The sequence below is a fragment of the Pollachius pollachius genome (assembly GCF_949987615.1).
Source record: "Pollachius pollachius genome assembly, chromosome: 8".
NCBI classification, from domain to species: Eukaryota; Metazoa; Chordata; class Actinopteri; order Gadiformes; family Gadidae; genus Pollachius; species Pollachius pollachius.
In genome coordinates this window covers 6979941-6998588 of record NC_136941.1, presented here as the reverse complement: position 1 = coordinate 6998588, position 18648 = coordinate 6979941, and the positions used below count along the sequence as shown (strand labels likewise).

At 46.1% G+C, this 18648-nt stretch overlaps 1 protein-coding gene across 1 annotated transcript; it reads left to right on the top strand.

The window, feature by feature from the left end:
* Positions 1–412: 412 nt before the first annotated feature.
* Positions 413–18269, top strand: LOC307078840 (N-terminal EF-hand calcium-binding protein 1-like; the record flags this gene model as incomplete). Its single annotated transcript, XM_079740844.1, has 12 exons — positions 413–526; positions 5417–5441; positions 8860–8968; positions 10078–10103; positions 10660–10757; positions 14867–15125; positions 15584–15663; positions 16420–16473; positions 16673–16785; positions 17096–17173; positions 17611–17702; positions 18099–18269. The coding sequence occupies 12 exons, from the start codon at positions 413–415 to the stop codon at positions 18125–18127; spliced, it is 1077 nt and encodes a 358-aa protein (XP_079596970.1). The 3' UTR covers positions 18128–18269.
* Between the last annotated feature and the right edge of the window lie 379 nt (positions 18270–18648).

Below are 18648 nucleotides of genomic sequence, written 5' to 3'. Positions count from 1 at the left end.
TGTCTACATGTGCCGGTATGTGATTTTATCTACCTTCATATTTAATCCTAACGAACGTTTTTCGTTTCCATAAAAAAAAGACATATCATGAAGGACTATGTGACGGCTGAGTGATGAGGACTACATCACCCAGCAGGGGGTGCACTCGATGAAATTTATGAATTGGAAGTGCTCTGTGTGTGTGTGTGGAGGGGCGGGGCATCCTACGCTGTCCAATCACATCGTCCTATCGTTTAACGCAAACCGGGCAGCTTCGAGTAGAGCGCGTTCCCTCCATCCATCCGTCCATCCATCCCTCCATCGTACGGTCGACCACTCGAAACACAAGCGAGCGAACGACGTCGAGACACGCCACGCTTACAAGGACGACAGATTTCCAAACGAGGGCAAGAGAATCAAACAAAGTGACAACATGTTTGCGTGCACAGAGATGATCACCATGTGTCTCCAGTCAGCGAAACACGAGCACAAGAGGAAGCAGGAGCAGGAGAAAATCCAAAACCAAGGCATTGCTATTTTCCAAGATGTGAGTATAACGGTCTATACGTTTAAAGCCTTGAATAGGGGGCTGTGGGGGTTGGCTACTGACTCGCTGTGTGTGTAGTTTTTTTTTTTATTGAAATAGCGTCATCTTAAAAATCTGAATTCATTTTTTAAGGTTGCATGATTTGGGTCGTGCGGCGCTGAGGATGAGGTAGGGGAGGTTGGTGGTGGGGGTGGTGGTGTTAGAGGTGGGGGTGGTGTTAGTGGTGGTGGTGAGGTGAAATACACCATTGAAGAGCCATCCATTACGGTCAGTTCAGTGACCTTCAGTAGATTCTCAGTGGACGGTTCTGCTGGACATGTTGGGCTATATATCAGTGTATTTTCCAATTTAAAAAAATGTCAAGATACCCTCTTAGTCACGTTTTAGATATTAGCGTAATTAATCACACCTCAGGGTTTCTTAAGCCACTATAATGGGCCTGTCATGATCCGGCGACCCCTCACATAAGAACCTGCTAAATGGATCGATTCAGCGATTTATTTAGCCGATCAATTTAAATAAAGGTCATGACATCTTCTCCCTCCGTGTGTACACGTGGATAACGATCTGTTTGTTGCTGCACATATCATACACGAATCCCCCGTGTTGCCTACAGAAACATCCATCGTCCAAAAAATCTAGATATCTTGCATTTTTAATAGTTGAACCAGGCTTGGAGACGTGCTCCAGCGGGATTTGTACTAGTTGTAGAAATATATCTGCAGCGCTGTTCTTTTTCCTTCGAATATTCTAAATAATTCACAGGTGCTTTCCATGCCAACACGGTAGACCTGCTTATTCGCCTTTAAGGACAAAGTGTTGTGCGGGTGCATTATTGGCCTTCAATTGGACGCTCGCCTCTGCCTCGTTTGTATCACATTGCACGAGGCTACGGGTCAATGTTTCCTCTGCATTATTCTGACATCCTAGAAGAACACCCAGAGAAATGTGTGGGCTGACTCTCTTCCCTCCTCGCATGGCTTCCTTACAGTAGCTCTCAATACAATCCCCCTCAATCCGCAGAAGCACATTATAGGTTTGTGAATGTCGTATTACACCGCAGGAAGGAGGCAGAAATGCAGTTAAGAGTCCATTCTCCCGAACAGGGTGTTGTATATAGCCCAGCCTCTCTAAACTGACATCTCTTTGTAGAAAAAGAACCTAACCCATTATATTTGCTAATGGATATCGCATTTCACAGTTAAACACAGAGATGGGTAGATCTATGTGGAGGGTAGAGGGTGACATTCATGTTGCAGTGAACGCATTCATCTCGACTGTAGGTGATGCTGTGATACATTTCCTCAGTTAATGGCGTAGGCAGGATGCTATTCACGCAAAATACCCTGCTGAGAGGCTAGGCAGTGATGGATTGGATTGGTAAACAAAAAACCTCCGCTTGATCAGGTCAAACTGTTCGTTCTCCTGCATCATTGTTATCCTGTCTCTGCTGTCTACATGTCCTCACATCCCCAACCAATCAGAGACCACCGATTGCATCCTTAATTCACCTTCTCCAGGAGTCAGAACATGTTTGCGTTGCCCTTTATGGACTGGATTCAAAAGTCATCAAAGGACCTGCTTTAAGCCGGGTTAGCATCATTACACAATGCTCCATTTCAGCCTCTTCCGCCGCGTCCTCTTCTTCCGCCTCTTCCTTCCCTCGCGTTCACTTTCGCTCTAAATCTTTGTATTGCCTTCTTCTTGCACCATTAAAGATTGCAAGCTCTATAAACAGATGGACCTGGTTCTCTCTCTCTCTGTTCTGCTGTAGCTTCAAAATTTCATTCCCATCGCATGTTTTCTGGAAGGATATATCAGTAACAGCGTGCGTGTTGTTTGTCGGGTTTTTCTAAACCTTTAGTGGAACTCCTTTGAAGGAAGAGCTGCTCTTGTACACAAATACTTTGTTTATAACGGCACTGCCTGGGGCACACTTCACTACAGCACACATGTACAAAACATGTAGGCAAACATTCTCCATTATTTACATACAAGCTTATTCAAGGTTAGGGTGGAGGATGGGGTAGGAGTGGGCGGATTGTTCTGCTGGGGGTGGTGGTTGTGGATGTCGAAGTGGTGATGGTGGAGGCGGAGGAGATAGTGGTGGTGGTGGAGGTGGTACTGCTGGAGGTGGAAGTTGTGGATGTCAGGAGGATGAGGTGGTGGTGGAGGTGGTGCTGCTGGGGATGGATGTGGGGATGATGGGGGATTAGCTGGTGGCGTTGGATGTGATGATGGTGGTGGATGTGACTAGAGTGGTGGATGTGACTGCAGTGGTGGATGTGATGATGGTGGTGGATGTGACTGCAGTGGTGGATGTGATGATGGTGGTGGATGTGACTGCAGTGGTGGATGTGATGATGGTGGTGGATGTGACTAGAGTGGTGGATGTGACTGCAGTGGTGGATGTGATGATGGTGGTGGATGTGACTGCAGTGGTGGATGTGATGATGGTGGTGGATGTGATGATGGTGGTGGATGTGATGATGGTGGTGGATGTGATGATGGTGGTGGATGTGACTGCAGTGGTGGATGTGATGATGGTGGTGGATGTGACTGCAGTGGTGGATGTGATGATGGTGGTGGATGTGACTGCAGTGGTGGATGTGATGATGGTGGTGGATGTGACTGCAGTGGTGGATGTGATGATGGTGGTGGATGTGATGATGGTGGTGGATGTGATGATGGTGGTGGATGTGACTGCAGTGGTGGATGTGATGATGGTGGTGGATGTGACTGCAGTGGTGGATGTGATGATGGTGGTGGATGTGACTGCAGTGGTGGATGTGATGATGGTGGTGGATGTGACTACAGTGGTGGATGTGATGATGGTGGTGGATGTGACTACAGTGGTGGATGGGCTGGGCGTGGGGGTGGTGCTGCGGCTACTGTAGGTGCTGTGGGAGCTCCTCTCTGCCTGTTTAGGACCCTGAGTGTGTTGTGATTTTATTGAAGCGGCTCCCTGTAGCGTTCCTCAGAGGGCCTTTAAGGCAGGCTGCTCACGACAGCCCTTTTAAGGTCTAGCAGCCTTATAAGAGCTGTTCACGGAGGGGGGGGGGGGGGGGGGGTGGACGAGAACGCAACGCCTGGAGGCCCCACGGATGTGTGGAGCCGGTTGCTCGCTCTGCAGCGATACAACCTTCCCCTGTGGATACTTCCTCTCACTCTCCTCAGTGGAGTCTCAGGGATGGCCTTCGGGAGTACGGTCGATTTTTATTCAGTTTGGTTTTGTTTTAGAGACTCTAGAGACGTCTGTATAACGTCAATAATACTTATACTTAATACTTACTCTATGCAGCTTTCAATAAGCAGCATAGACACTTTGTTTTCTTTTCCTTTTTGCATTTACAATACAATTACTCTTCTTGTGTACATTTCCATCTGTTCTTTTGTAGTTGCTATTCATATTCAGCTTTTTTTAAACAGTTAATTTCCTTCTAATTTTCTCTTTAATTCCTTTGATTCTCCTCATGTCCTTTGTGCTGTGACGTCTGCTTTGATAAAACACATGGCAGATCGTGTCTCAATCTCTGGCATCAGGCCTGGTTGGCTCTCCTCAGCCGCCAACCAATGAGAGGAGCCGTTGTGTTTCCCTCTGCCTGGGCGTGATGCTAACGACTAGGATCTCACGCCGGGGGTCCGGGAGATATCAGGACCATCGGTCTGCCTGCTCCACTCCAGTCTAATGGCTCTGCTTCCCCCAGCACAGAGAAGCACTCTCGCTGATAATGGGAGAATCCATTTTCCATCCGTCCATCCGTCATCCGTCTTTTATTCCATCCATGCACCTAGCAACATCCATTCATTGATTCATTTATCATTGATCCATTCATCCACCTACCCATCACCCATCCACCTAACCAACACCCATCCATAATCCATCCACACAACATCCATCCATCCATCTATCCATCCCTTTAATTCCATCGATGCACCTACCCATTAACCATCCATAATCCATCCACCATCCATCCATTCATCCCCCATTCATCCGTCAACCTTCCCATCAACTAGCCGTCCATTAATTGATGTTACCCTGGCTTTGACTTCCATGCATACATTGCATGAACACACTTACCCACTCACTCACGCTCGCTCGCTCACTCGCTCACTTACAGAGTGAATTCCCATATAATTCCCGGGGAGAAACAGAATCCTGTGCATGATGGGAACTGATGTGGGCGAATGAATTGTGTTTACATCGTCACCCACTTGAAAGGAGATGTCATCGCGCCGGCGGGCTTTTGCTCATTTCAACGATTGGACAACAGCCACGAATACATCTTCCAGAGACTCTTTCTATATATAATCCTCCACCCCTTTCATCTAATGAAGCCTCCAAGCAACCTCATGGCAAATCTAAGTGTTGCGCTTTCATTTCCTTTCATTTCCTGGGAAGATGGAGTGTCTTTAGACCGACCACAGGGGCGGCTTTAGGACTTAGAAGATGGTTTAACCAATGAAATGGTTGGATGCATTTTCTTATAAAAACCTTTTTAAGTGGCACTGGCATTAAATTGGCATTAGATTACATCTTCTTGTTTGAAAGAAAGCTGCTCTCTTTTATCTCTCTCCATAGTGTCTTTCATATTCAAGTTGGTACAACTTTGGAAGATTTGATCCTTCTGGCTTTCTAAACTACGCACACAAAAGCCCCTCTTTAAGATCTATCTTTAATATCGATATAACTTCAAAACTTCAAATCAATTTCTGTTGATTCTCACTTTTGGCTATCCGAACATGTTCACATGTCCATGTTGCAACTGTTCAAGTCTCAACTAAATGCGTTTGTAAAAAGGAAACGTTTTATGTTTTATTTTGAAAGTAGAAAGGGTTAGAAATTAAATCAATGAACTGAATTTCATTTCTTTGTCTCTTTTGTTTCAGATCTTCCGCCGTGCAGACAAAAATGGTAAGTAACAGTTTTTGAACAACCGCATTTAGGACTTAAGAACTTAAAGCTTAAAGCTAGCGAGAGACCTGACAAGACTCTTTTCTCCAGTGCTTACAGCTGGCTTACAAAGCAACCCCCTCGCTCAATCCCTGCACCAAAACAAAGAAACTACAAGCATATCAGCATGACTTTGTGCTGACAACCGTTTCGGGAGTTGCACGCTTTGAACTTGTGTTGTGAAAGCCACACCCTTGCAACACTCGGTGCAACTATTTCGTCAAAATTGTGTTGGCCGTGTTATGTCAGACACGGCGGCAAGAATCGCTTTAACGATGCGCGTTAGCGGGGAAAACCTCGGAACAGAGCGGAGTGGGGCCGGAAGCTCGGAGACACACCGCTGACAAACAGATGTGTGTGTCCGCTCCTCCATGTTTTATTCAAGCTTGTGTTGTTTATTGGAATGGAAAACGCACTGAGGCCACTGATTAACGCAAGGGTACTTAATATATACGACGCTGAGAGGCCCCCTCCCTGAAGAGTCGAGCCCACACCCGTGTTACGTAAGACCGTCATCAATGATGCAGCGAACAGATGAGCAGCTGGGGGGGGGGGGGGGGGGGGGGGGGGGGGGGGGGCATATGAGTTCACTCGCAATTCCAATGGGGCGCAACATGGGCTCTCAAAGGACAGAGAGAGAGAGAGAGAGAGAGAGAGAGAGAGAGAGAGAGAGAGAGAGAGAGAGAGGGAGAGAGGGAGAGAGAGAGAGAGAGAGAGAGAGAGAGAGAGAGAGAGAGAGAGAGAGAGAGAGAGAGAGAGAGAGAGAGAGAGAGAGAGAGAGAGAGAGAGAGGGGAGAGAGACAGAGAGAGAGAGAGCGGGGATAACATACTGGCTGAAATGCCAGAACATCTTAGAGTAATTTAATACTTACATGCACACACACACACACACACACACACACACACACACAGGGCCGCTGCTGGCCATTTCGGTGCCCTACGCGAGCGGAGGGGGGGGGGGGGGGGGGGGGGGGGGGGGGAAGGGGAGCCTCTTTTCATATATTAGGTAAAAACATATAATTGCCGAAATTGAGTGATAGGTTATGCAATTAAGAAAAAACAACGGTGGGCCTCTTCATAACTAATTTATATATTTTTTTTAATTCAATAATGTAATAATTATTTTTATTTTTTTATTTTTTTTACAAACCATAATTTTTGGTGCCCCCCCCCCCCAGGTACTTGGTGCCCTACGCACTCTGCGTACTCTGCGTATAGGGAGCGGCGGGCCTGCACACACACACACACACACACACACACACACACATAGAACCACCTAGTCAAATACTTCCATGGATAGTTACCACACACTCACACACACAGCGATCTCAGGGCCGATAGAAGGCTGAACCACAGCAAGGCAGACTTAAGGTTGGAGGCAGCGATGCAGCAGGATGGCTCCACAACCTGGCAGCCCTCTTCTTCCTCAAGTCATTCAGATTGAATAGAACAGAATGGTGGAAACAGGGCGTGTGTAGCTCACCCTCCGAGCCAAAGACTTCTAGCCAGTTATGAAAAAAGGAACAGCGCCGTCTTCAAGACAACTCCAAAGAGAATTTCTGATTAGAAAATCAGTCCTGTTTTTTATTTTGTCTGCGGTATACACACACACACACACACACACACACACACACACACAGACACACAGACACACAGAGACAGATACAGATAAAGACAGACGCAAACACACACATACACACTCAGACACACAAAGCATTGATTCTTTGTACTCTTTGAAGAGAAAGTATCTTCGGTTGCAACAGAGCTCTCTCCCTCCAGGGTCTTCTCCATAGCAGACCTGAAGGCTGCCATGCTGAGCCCGCTGGATGTCTGAACATATCTTATAATGAGCCATGGTTGTCTGAAACACCTTACCCTACTCTAATGATCCAGTCACACACAGAGAGAGAGAGAGAATGAGTGAATGAGAGAATATACTTTAATGATCTCTTATGACATCTGTGTTTATAGGAAACTATTTTAATCTCCACATCAATGCTTAAGGCTGTAATTTTTTGTGTGATTTGTTGTCTTCATTTCTTCACAAACTAGCTGCAGAGAAAATGGGTTTTTCACACGTAAGGAGATGAAAGCTCAATGCAGTGTTAAAATTATGTTTGAAGTTTTTTCACTAACAGTCTGGATATGCAATTTTTTGCTAATTCTCTGCCTCGTTTATTCAGTTAGAAATGAGTCGTGCTTGTGCATGCTTTGAATTGAAGAATCATCATCAATCCAAAACTCCCTTTAGACTAACAACCTGAATAATCACCCGTCATCATAATGCTAATAATAATGAAATTCAATTGTGAATCTTCATTTTGAACTGCCATTCCCTAGGCCTAGACTCTCCAGGGAATGGGAAATGGTGCGTTTAGGTGAGGGGAAGGACATATGGTGTTTGTCCATCACCTCTGAAATGCTGTTACCTTCCCTGCTTGAGATGGAAACTATATTCAGGATTATCACTACAATGTTTCAGCATATTGTGGCCCAAAGCTCGGCAGGAAACGACATCCTGACAGTCGGCCCAATAAGGATGTGCAATCTGCACCACTCCGCGGATCATTAAGCACTCCGCTGTGGAACTGTTTCAGGAAGTAGAGCAAGGGACAATCCACAAGACAAGATGGAGGAGGAGCAGGAATCGGAACACAACACTGGCTTTATGCCTGCTTAGCTAAACCGATGAGGCCTGCCAGCCTGAATAAACTCAGTTTCATCTTTGGTCCCCTTGGTCCAGAGTTTAACATCACTACTCCCGGTTTGACCCGTACCGCTGAAAACATCTCCCGATGCACCTTCTGATCAAATAACTTTCCCTTTTTAATTTACCATGAAAACCTTGCGGAGAGTTTCATAAAGATTTTATGTGATCGTGATGGGGATTGTTTATCTCATATATCCACACAGCATAGTCATAAACTGAAGCCACTGAAAGCAAATGCGGAACAGGGTTTCGGTGGGGGGGTATCTGAAGTTGGAAGGCACGTCTATAAAAGTAAATGCACCGGTGTGAAATCTTAGTCATTCGGGGCAATGCCAGCAAGCCCATCACTGTGATTAATTTTGGGTGGGAAGTTAAATGATCTACAGCAGACCAGGAACAAGATTCAGTCCTTTTTGTCCAGAGCGACTTAAAGTTAATTCACAAATTGGGCTGTTTGGGGTTCAGACCTCTTGCGTGCGGACGTCTACAGGTATGGGTAGGCATAGTTTTAGGTATAGGTAGGGGTCAAACCCAGAACCTTTTGGCTGGGAGTTTACCAGCGTAGCCACTACGATATTAACAGGACTGCTTGGATTGAAGAGAAAGTTGTGAGTCCAAAGTCTCCATCGATCGTTGTTACCGTCCCTCTGCCCGCTCCTCCTCTCCCAGACGACGGGAAGCTGTCCTTGGAGGAGTTCCAGTCCTTCTTCGGGGACGCCATCCTCACGCAGCAGCAGATGCAGGAGCTCTACCACGCCATTGACAGACAGCAGACGGAGTAAGTGCTCACGTCCCCTGCTTCACGTGCACGGCTGTCCTCTCTACCCCTCTCTAGTCTTTAGGGAGGAGGGAGGGAAAGAAGGAAGGAGGAGATGATAGAGGGAGGGAGGAATGGAGGGAGGAAGGGAGGGGATGGGAGGATAGGGGAAGGGAGTGAGAGAGGGAGGGGAGGATATAGGGAGGGAGGGAGGGAGGGAGGGAGGGAGGGAGAGGGGGGGGAGGGGGAGGGGAGGATAGATAGAGGGAGGGAGGGAGAAAGTGAAGGCTAGAGAGAGGGCGGGAGGTAGTGAAGGAGAGACAGACAGAGGGAGGGAGGGCCAGAGCGAGGAAGGGGGAGACATTGATCAGAAGGATCAATAGTGGATTGGACAGGGTTTCTATTTCCAGGCTCAGAATAGCGCCGCCGTCTTCGACCGAGGGGAGCGGGACTCAGACGAGGGTTGTGTGCTGAGGCAGTGTCCCTAGAGAGATTCATTAACTGGGTATATATATCCGCCTGTGTTTCCGGGGACAGGAGAGTTGGGGTCACTCTTATCTTTGGAGAACTGCGGTTGACATTCATAAAACTCTTGAGTAATTGTGTTTACTCGTTGGATTGTGATGGGTTTTGAGGAGGAGACGGGAGCCCCATTTGCATCTTCGCTGGAAGCATCATTATGTCTCATTAGGGATCTAATTCAGTTGCTAAAATACATCAGACTGAATCAATCTTTTCACATTAGGATCTCCGAAGCGGGGTTGTCATAGCAACGAGGTGCCAGTGCTTTTGAGAATGCGTCTTTTTTAATCGGATCGCTAGGTACACCGAGGCAGTATTTAGCTGTGCTGCAGACGGAAACCAATCGCGTCACACATTCCTCAATGATAAACATGTAATTTCTCTAACTGAAGCTTCTATATAACGCTGTTGTGATCCGCAGTCAGTCATATCCTGTCTGTGCCGGGTTCTCTTCCATTAACCTGTCACACTGTATCCATCTTCTCTCTCTCTCTCTCTCTCTCTCTCTCTCTCTCTCTCTCTCTCTCTCTCTCTCTCTCTCCCTCACTCTCTCCCTCTCTTGCTCTCCCTTGCTCGCTCTCTCTCGCTTGCTCTCTCTCTTTCTCTAGCAACCTTGACACAGATAAACTTTCAGGTAAGCCCCACTAACCCTTGGACGAGTGTTCTTTCACTCTTGGACTAAATGTGTTGCTATTGACTGGTGGATGGGTTCGGTGTCGACTAGAATCAGCATTTTCCCCGTCCTGCAGAGTTTAACTCCCTGGGTGTAAATCCTTGGTTTAGCATCCTTTAACAAGCTTATATTGTTTGATTTCCCTTATAAATAAAATGCCTGCAGGTTCGGTTTAGAAGGTCATTGTAGCCTATTGTTGTCCATTCGATTCTGTTCTATTCTAGTCAGGTCTATTTTAGTCTAGTCTAAACTCTGGTTTATTCTATTTTAATTATAATATATATATATTCTTATCATGTCTGTTCTTGTCAAGTGTATTTTAGTCTGTTCTAGTCAGGTATATTCTAGTGTAATCTATTATAGTATATAATAGTCTAGTGTATTCTAGTGTTATCTATTACAGTATATAATAGTCTAGTATATTCTAGTCTTGTCTTGTCATGTTATGTAATACAGCAGAGAGCCACACCAAACCATATGTTAAATCTTCCTCCAATCTTTCACCCCTCATTCCCAGAGTACTTCACCCCCCACCTGGGAGAGTATGTCAACGTGCTATCAGCCCTGGAGAAGCTCAACGTGGCCATCTTGAAGGCCATGGACAAGACCAAAGAGGTGGGTGGCTGAGAAGGGTTACCCATCATGCATCACTTCGGGTCTCTTTCAGAATTACAAAGTCAAACATCAGTAAAACAGAATATAGTTGCTGTTTTATAAAGGGAATATCCAGTCTAATTTTATTTTTATGGGCCTCGATCACAGTTACAAAATCCATTATATTATAATATGAGCGTTTTCCTGGAGAAGGGCAGAAATACTTTGTTGGGAGCCTGGTATATCATGTGGTTTAATTCATTGTCATTAATCCATTATACTCCGTTATTACACAAAAACCAACCTCAGCATAACCTATAATTAAATGTTGCTGTTCATTGTTGGTCACTATAATTATCCTAATAAATCCTTCCATAAAGTCAATAAAAAATTCTGCTGACGTCATTTAAATCGTATTCAGCTAGCTTGGGGGGGGCGCTAGCTGAATAAGGCCCACGGTGTTGTTTGAGAGGGCCCCAGAGGCCAGGGGTCTTTATGTCCGGGTCTGGCCGGGGGCTGTCAGGGGGACAAACTAGGATTCTGATTGCTGCAAGTCACACACATGCTCTCTCTCTCTCTCTCTCTCTCTCTCTCTCTCTCTCTCTCGCTCTCGCTCTGTCTCATCCTCACGCTCTGTCACTCTCAGTAACTCACTCTCCCCCTCTCACAGTCTGTCTCTGTTTCTCTCTCTCTCTCTCTCTCTCTCTCTTTATCCTTCTTGTTTGTTCTTCATCTTTCTCTCTCTTGTTTTCCCTCTATCCCTCTCTCTCTCCCCTCTCTCTTTCTCTCTCTCTCTCTCTCGCTCTTTCTCTCACTCTCTCACTCGCTCTCTCTCTCTCTCTCTCTTGCTCTCTCTCTCTCTCTCTCTCTCTATCTCTCTCTCCCCCTCTCTCTCTCCCTCTGTTGTATGTTGTCTTGGTTGCACCCGTTTTTGTCCTTTTAGTCTTTACACTGCTTTTATAACCAGCCCACTGCTCACACACGGGGGGCAGCTTTGTGCAGCAGAGCATCCTCTAGATTGGACGCACTGACATTTGAAAGGAGTGACACTCACTCTGTATTCTACACTGACACTGGCCGTATAGTCCATACAACCCTTCCTCCTCCTCCTCCTCCTTCTCCTCCTCCTCCTCCTCGGGCTCCTCATCATCATCATCATCATCATCATCATCATCATCCTCTTCGTCATCCTCATCATCCTCATCATCAGACTGGCTGTCTATCTGAGAGAACTTCCCCTGAGACTAATCAATATAGAGACCAGTTACCACTCTATCGCTCTCCCCAGCCTGCCGGGCTACTAGCCCTTTGCGCTAATACTGACAGAATGTTAGTTTGTCGCTATGGCGACCAGCACATCCCGCCAGTTGTTGTTGAATGAGGCACGGTGTGAGTTGTTGTTGTCGTGTTTTACCAGGTAAGACTGGTGTGAAAAAAAACTGTTGAATATCTCATATTGCCATGTCTGACACATTTCAGTGACTGCCAATCAAGTGTGGATTGGATGGTGGCACGCACACAATTCGTTGACTGATTTAAGTTTAAAATTAAACAAAAAAGATTCTGTACAAGAGCAAGGATCTAGTAAAAGATTTTTTAGCAGTGGTGATATTTCAGTTGTTTCAAAGCGGGTATTACCGGTTAAAGTGGTTAAATGTGAGATAGCTAAAAGCCATTTAATGCTAATATTGATACAGGTGGTTATATCACAGATATATCAAAAGTTGCCTTCTGCTATTTGACGCATTTGTATGAATAAATGTGTAAAGTCTGTGTGTGTAAAGTCTGTGTGTGTGTGTGTGTGTGTGTGTGCGTGTGTGTTTGTGTATTTGTGTCTGCCTGTTGGTCTGCCTGTCGGTCAGTCCGTCTGTCTGCCTGCCCGCCTGCCTCCTGCCCTCCCATCCTACCACCTTTCCCTCCCTTCCTCTCTACCTGCCTATCTACCTCCCTGCGGCCCTAGCTTCCTCCATGACTAGCTTACCAACTGCCTTATTACATGGAACCTACATCCTTACCGTCCTCCATCTTGTTTCCACCCGTGCAGACCCCAACGTGTGCAACGCACACAAATACCCTGAACTATACCCATTAAACAGGACATGGAACACGAGAATACATTGCGTTCTCCAACAGAAAGAGGCTGTGTGTGGAGGGAGAGAGAGGGGGGAGAGAGGGGGAGAGGGTGAGTCGGCCGAGTCGGCCTGCTTCTGTGACGCTCCGATCTGAAACAGATTAGAGACCGGGTCTGACGTCAGGAAGCGTCTGAACGTCTGAGAACAGCAGCAGGGAGGTGGAGAGAGAGAGAGGCAGGGGATTGTGAAATCGAGAGAGGAGAGAGATAGGGGGACAGAGATGCACTGGGAGAGAGAGAAAGGGGAGCGACCATGATGGAGAGAGAGAGCTGACAGAGGGAGATGGGGAGAGAGAGAGAGAGGCAGAAAGGGCCCCAGGTGCCCTCATGTCATCCGGAGTGTGTGCCGTGGGAAATAACACAGTGCAGCACACCCGAGGAGAACACATCGAATACGTCAAACTCTTGTGGTCCCTCGTTGTCAATGTTCTACTGCCATGTGTCCGTGGATTTCTGTTCTGCTGCGCATATTTCATCCCGTAAGGTTGGTGTTCTGCTTTTGCACACCGACTAGAGCCTGCACCACTGAGTCCATATGGAAGAACACATCAGAAACGGAACATATAAATCCGCAAACGTGATCCCCAAAGCTAATCCGTGGATGCAATTTGGAAATGACCTCCGAAAATGTGGCTCAGCGGTCTAACCCAAAAATGCAATCCAGAGGATTAATCCGGAAGTGTAATTAAGAAATTAATCTGAAAAGGCGACATAGAAATGTAACAGATAAAAGTAATCCTTGAAAGTAATATTTCAGTGAAACAGCTGGACTTTATTGCACTGGCTCATGGCCGGAAGTGGGACCCCTTCTTAGGTCCCGCATTGGGCAATCACTTGGAAAGAGGCCGTTGAACGACTGCATTTGATATCGATGCACAGGTTGTTTGTTGAAAAAAACGTTGAACAATTAAAAAAGATTACTACAAAGTGTGTTATTGTCTGCCCTAATAACGTCACGACTCAACTTCACTGGCTATGAACGCTCTCAGGGTCTCACGCTCTCACTCTCATCCCAGCCTCCTTGCATAATGTCTCCCCCTCCTGTTCCTTCATTTCAACTTCTTTGATTGCAATATTGCGTATTGTGATGAGGCGTCTTCAGTTACTGCTTTTACTGCTCTCCTGGCGTCCTCTCCTCCTCCCACCTGTGACTTAATGTGTTTGTAGCCTCTCTGTTAAATAGTGACTTCATTACGCTTGGACCGCCCATGGGAAACTTGCGGCGACAACAAATGTCCTTGTCCACTTCCGCCACTAAGAATATAACCACATTAGTGACACATTGAAAGGATAATGCTTTAATTACCGTGACAAAATATACCCAGATGAATAGATGACGCATGCACACACGTACACTTGTCTTGTTGAGTGAGGTGGAAACTGGTCCCCACTCGCTGGTGTTCACACGCCCCAGCGGCCACCTGCCACAAACCCTGGTGACACCCAAGTCGTTACAAAAGCAAACCGAATCACTGATTCAACGGTGGGTTGGGACATTTGTTAATAATAAAAAAGTGAACCAACCTCTTCCTCCTCCAACCCCTTCCTCTCTCCCCCCCACCCTCTTCCTCCTCATCCTCTCCCCCCCTTCCTATCTTCTTCCCCCCCTCTTCCTCCTCCCCCCTTCCTCTCTTCTCCCCCCCTCTTCCTCCTCCTCCCCCCTTTCTCTCTTCTCCCCCCCTCTTCCTCCTCCCCCTTCCTCTCTTCTCCCCCCCTCTTCCTCCTCCCCCCTTCCTTCTTCTCCACTCCCCCCCTTCCTCCTCCTCTACCTCCCCTCTTCCTCCTCCTCCACCTCCTCTTCCACCTGCTCTTCCTCCTCCTCCCCCCTTCCTCTCTTCTTCCCCCCCTCTTCCTCCTCCACCACCTCCTCCACCTCCTCTTCCTCCTCCTCCCCCCCTTCCTCTCTTCTTCCCCCCCTCTTCCTCCTCCCCCTCCCCCTCTTCCTTCTCCTCCTCCTCCTCCTCCTCCTCCACCTCCTCTCCCCCCCCCCCCCCCCCAGGAGTACCAGGGCTCCTCGGTGGTGGGTCAGTTCGTGACGCGGTTCCTCCTCCGGGAGACCTCTACCCAGCTGCAGTCGCTGCAGTCCTCCCTGGACTGCGCGGTGGGGGCGGTGGACGAGGAGAGCTGCCCCATGCGGCCCCCCCCCGCCAAGCCCCAGGAGCTGCCCCTGCAGCGGGCCGTGAAGAGGCCGGGCCGCCGCCTGCAGAAGAACATGTGTCTGTCCCCCACGGACCCCTACTCCGGCATGCTCACTACAGGTACGGCAGCCTCATTCTGCGTTCACTTGTGTAATCCAGCAAGCAATCTTTGTAAAAAAAAATCTTTTTTATTGTAACCCGTCCAAATGTATCTGTTCTAATGTAATCTAGTATCAAGTAATCTAAAAAAGTAACTTGAAAAAGTAATGAAAAAATGCAGTTATCGGATTCAGGGCCATGCTTTACTGTTATTGGCTGAGTTTTGTTTTAACGCTATGGATTTCGAGGTTAAGAGCCCCCTAGCGGTAATTGGTTTGTGGAAAATACAGGCCTTCTTGCAGATATATAGTCTAAAACCAAAACCTTTCAAAACTCAATTTTAAAAGTTGTGAAAGTGGGATTTTACACAACTGATTCTGACTGATTTCCATCGCTCCACTTCAGCATCCCCCTGTGGGTTAGTTCTCCATGGCTGCTGAAGCTCGACCAGACACTCACTGCAGGGCCATGTGTTTCAGGGGTCAGCGTGGAGTCTGACAACCACTGGAGCTCCCAGATCAACCAGCTGGAGGACCTCATAGACAAACTGGAGTGTGAGGTTAGCGTGAACTCAAAGTAGGACTGTTAACTACACTGATGGTAATGCACAGGTGTTCATGTGCAAATTCCAGCCCTATGCATCTACAATGCTGCAGATTCTACAATATCAAAACCCCCCAAAGAATTAATTGGATTGAAAATATTTATATTTTATTTATTATATAAGTAAAGCAAAAAAGGAATAAGCAATTATAACCAATAAAATAATAATATTATTTTTATTATAACCAATAAAATATTATTGTTATTGTAAGTCGCTTTGGATAAAAGCGTCTGCTAAATGCCCTAAATGTAAATGTAAATGTAAAATAAAATGATGAAACAAGTGGACAGTTACAATAAAGTAATATTAAAACAAATGAAAAACAAATGAACAGAAACTGTCAAACACTTTCTTAACCCATTCGAAAAGGGGTGAGAAGAAGAAAAACATACCTAAAAAATTGTTCCAGTTTCATAACCTTACACAAAGTCATACCTTTCCCAGTGGTTTTTGTTTTCGTTTTTCAGCCTGGATTGGATTTCACTTTAATCCAGCTGTGATTCAACCCAGTAAACCCATTTCAACCTCAGACTCAGTCCTCAGTTCCACCTCTGTACTGTGCAGTGGAGTGCGTTGGATCCCTCCCCTCTGAGTTTGTCAGCAGAAGAAATGCTTTGTGACGGCTCGTAGCCTGGAGGCTGATGTGCTGGCAACCTGCGGCTGGCTGTGTTTGTCTGTGGCTGACTGAAACATGTCTACCTCCATCTACAGAGTCCCCATCTGGAGCCTCTCAAAGAGGACACATTAGCCGGCACCTACAAATCGGTAAGCAACTTCACCAGCCGATTAAATTCCACTCAATAAAACAACGATCCCAATGATGTTGTTTTTATTTTAAAGTTCAGACTTAGAATTGAACTTCACAAAAATGTATTTGTTTTTTTGTATTCAAATGTCAAATAAAAAAACCGGTGTAGACATAAACCGTTCAAGACCTTCATGTGCATCTTCGTCTCCCCGCTAGAACATTCTCCTGGTCCAGAGGCAGATGTCTGTGAAGGAGAGGGACGTGGAGGACTTCCAGCAGACCCTGAAGATCTACACGGACGCCACCAGCGCCCAGCCTGACAACCTGCAGTATGTTCTCCTCTTCCTCTTAGCTCCACCCCCAGGCTGAGTGTTACTCAAGGACTCAGCTCCCAGACACTCTTAATCCCATCCTTCCCAGGCATAGACCATTTGTCTGCCAGTCCTTCTTCGGCCAGCTGCCAGTCTCTCTCTATCTGTCTCTCTCTATCTCTTTGCGTGTGTTTCTGTGTCTGTGTGTGTGTCTCATCACATATTGAGAAATGTAAAAACAAGTTTTCTCTCTTTGTCTCTCTCTCTCCGTCTCCCTCTCTCTCTCTCTCTCTCTCTCTCTCTCTCTCGTTTGCTTTCTCTTTCTCAGCATGTCGGTCCAGAATCTGCCAGACAGATCCTGCTTCATCATGTATGAATTTTGGCAAGACCGTCTCTCTTGGATGAGGTATTCAGTGACTTATTTATGAAACAATTAATCACACTCCATTTGTAATCTCTCAAAGGGATATGAGATGCCACCACAAACACGCCTCTTTGGAGACTTTCAGGCACACTCTGTAAAACATGGTTGTAATGTTCTCCTGTACTGACACCTTCACGCACCAATTATGAGGCATATCATCAAGTAATGACTTGGCCCTTTTCCTCTCCATCTTCTGACCTGTGTTTGACCTCGATTCATCTAAGGGCCTCATTCATCTGCAGCAGCCATCTTGGTTCTTAAAGCTAGCTTTTTTCGGAATTCTGCATTCGGTTCCCCCAACCGTACCTAGCGTTTAGAACCAAGATGGCTGCTGGAAGTAGATAAGGTCCATTGCTTTGCTTTGGTTCAGCATTAATGGCTCATTAAGCATTAATGACTCCCTTCCTTCCTCCACTCAGCTACCTGCAGTCGTCCATCAGTAAGACCTTCCAGCGCTGTATCATCGACTCTCTGGAGCAGCCTGAGATGGTGTCCACCATGCTTCTCCCAGGTAGATAACATTTATATATATATAAATATATATATATATATATATATATATATATATATATATATATATATATATATATATATTGACATAAACAGCTGGGTTCTTTGTGTGCCACATTCTCTCAGCTTTTATTGTTTTTTGTTGGAACCCAATGAAAAAAGGGGGTTTGCAGAGAGGAGAAAAAATGATCAAATGACTTGACCTTTTTATTCCTTGTTAGCGTGATTCAGTCATTCTATATCCATAAATGTTCACTGGAGGGTTACGTTTCTGTTGTAGGCCAGTTCAAGAAGTCAATCAGAGAGTTAACTGCTAAATAGTATTTCCCTGCTACCTGCAATCAGAGTTGCTTTGGCTTAAGAAGCTCCATTCATATCTTCCTCTGCTCTTCTGCAGCTTCTTGGTGGATTATGAACAACAACTAACGGGGGGCGGCCATCTTGCTACTCATGACAACAAGAGGAAGAAGATACGATGGTGTTCTGATTTACTATAACAATTACTCTTGTTTTTATTTATTTTTATTTTTCAATAAGACATGAACATGGCTATTTCTAACACACGGCGTGGTGGCTTGGGTGTTTGTCATGACCCCCCAAGCCCTCAGTGTACCCATAGGCCTGCTAGAGCAAGGCTCTATGAAATGTATCAAGGAAAACTAAATTTCACTCCTTTTGGATAAGAGTGTCTGATTAAATATTTACATGACGCTATGTTCCAAAAAGAAAAAAAAGGGACATCTTTTGACAGATTTGTGAGAAACAAAATTATGAGGAGAAAAAAAATGCAATAAGAGTTGTGTTTTTTTGAGTCTGTGCCACCGATAGGTCCAGCTCTGGCACATGTTCCTCGCTTGTGATTTATGACTTGATGTGTACAAAAATGATGTGTGCAAGACAAAAATAGATGTGCATGTTTTCTTATCATTTCCCAATGCTTGTTTATT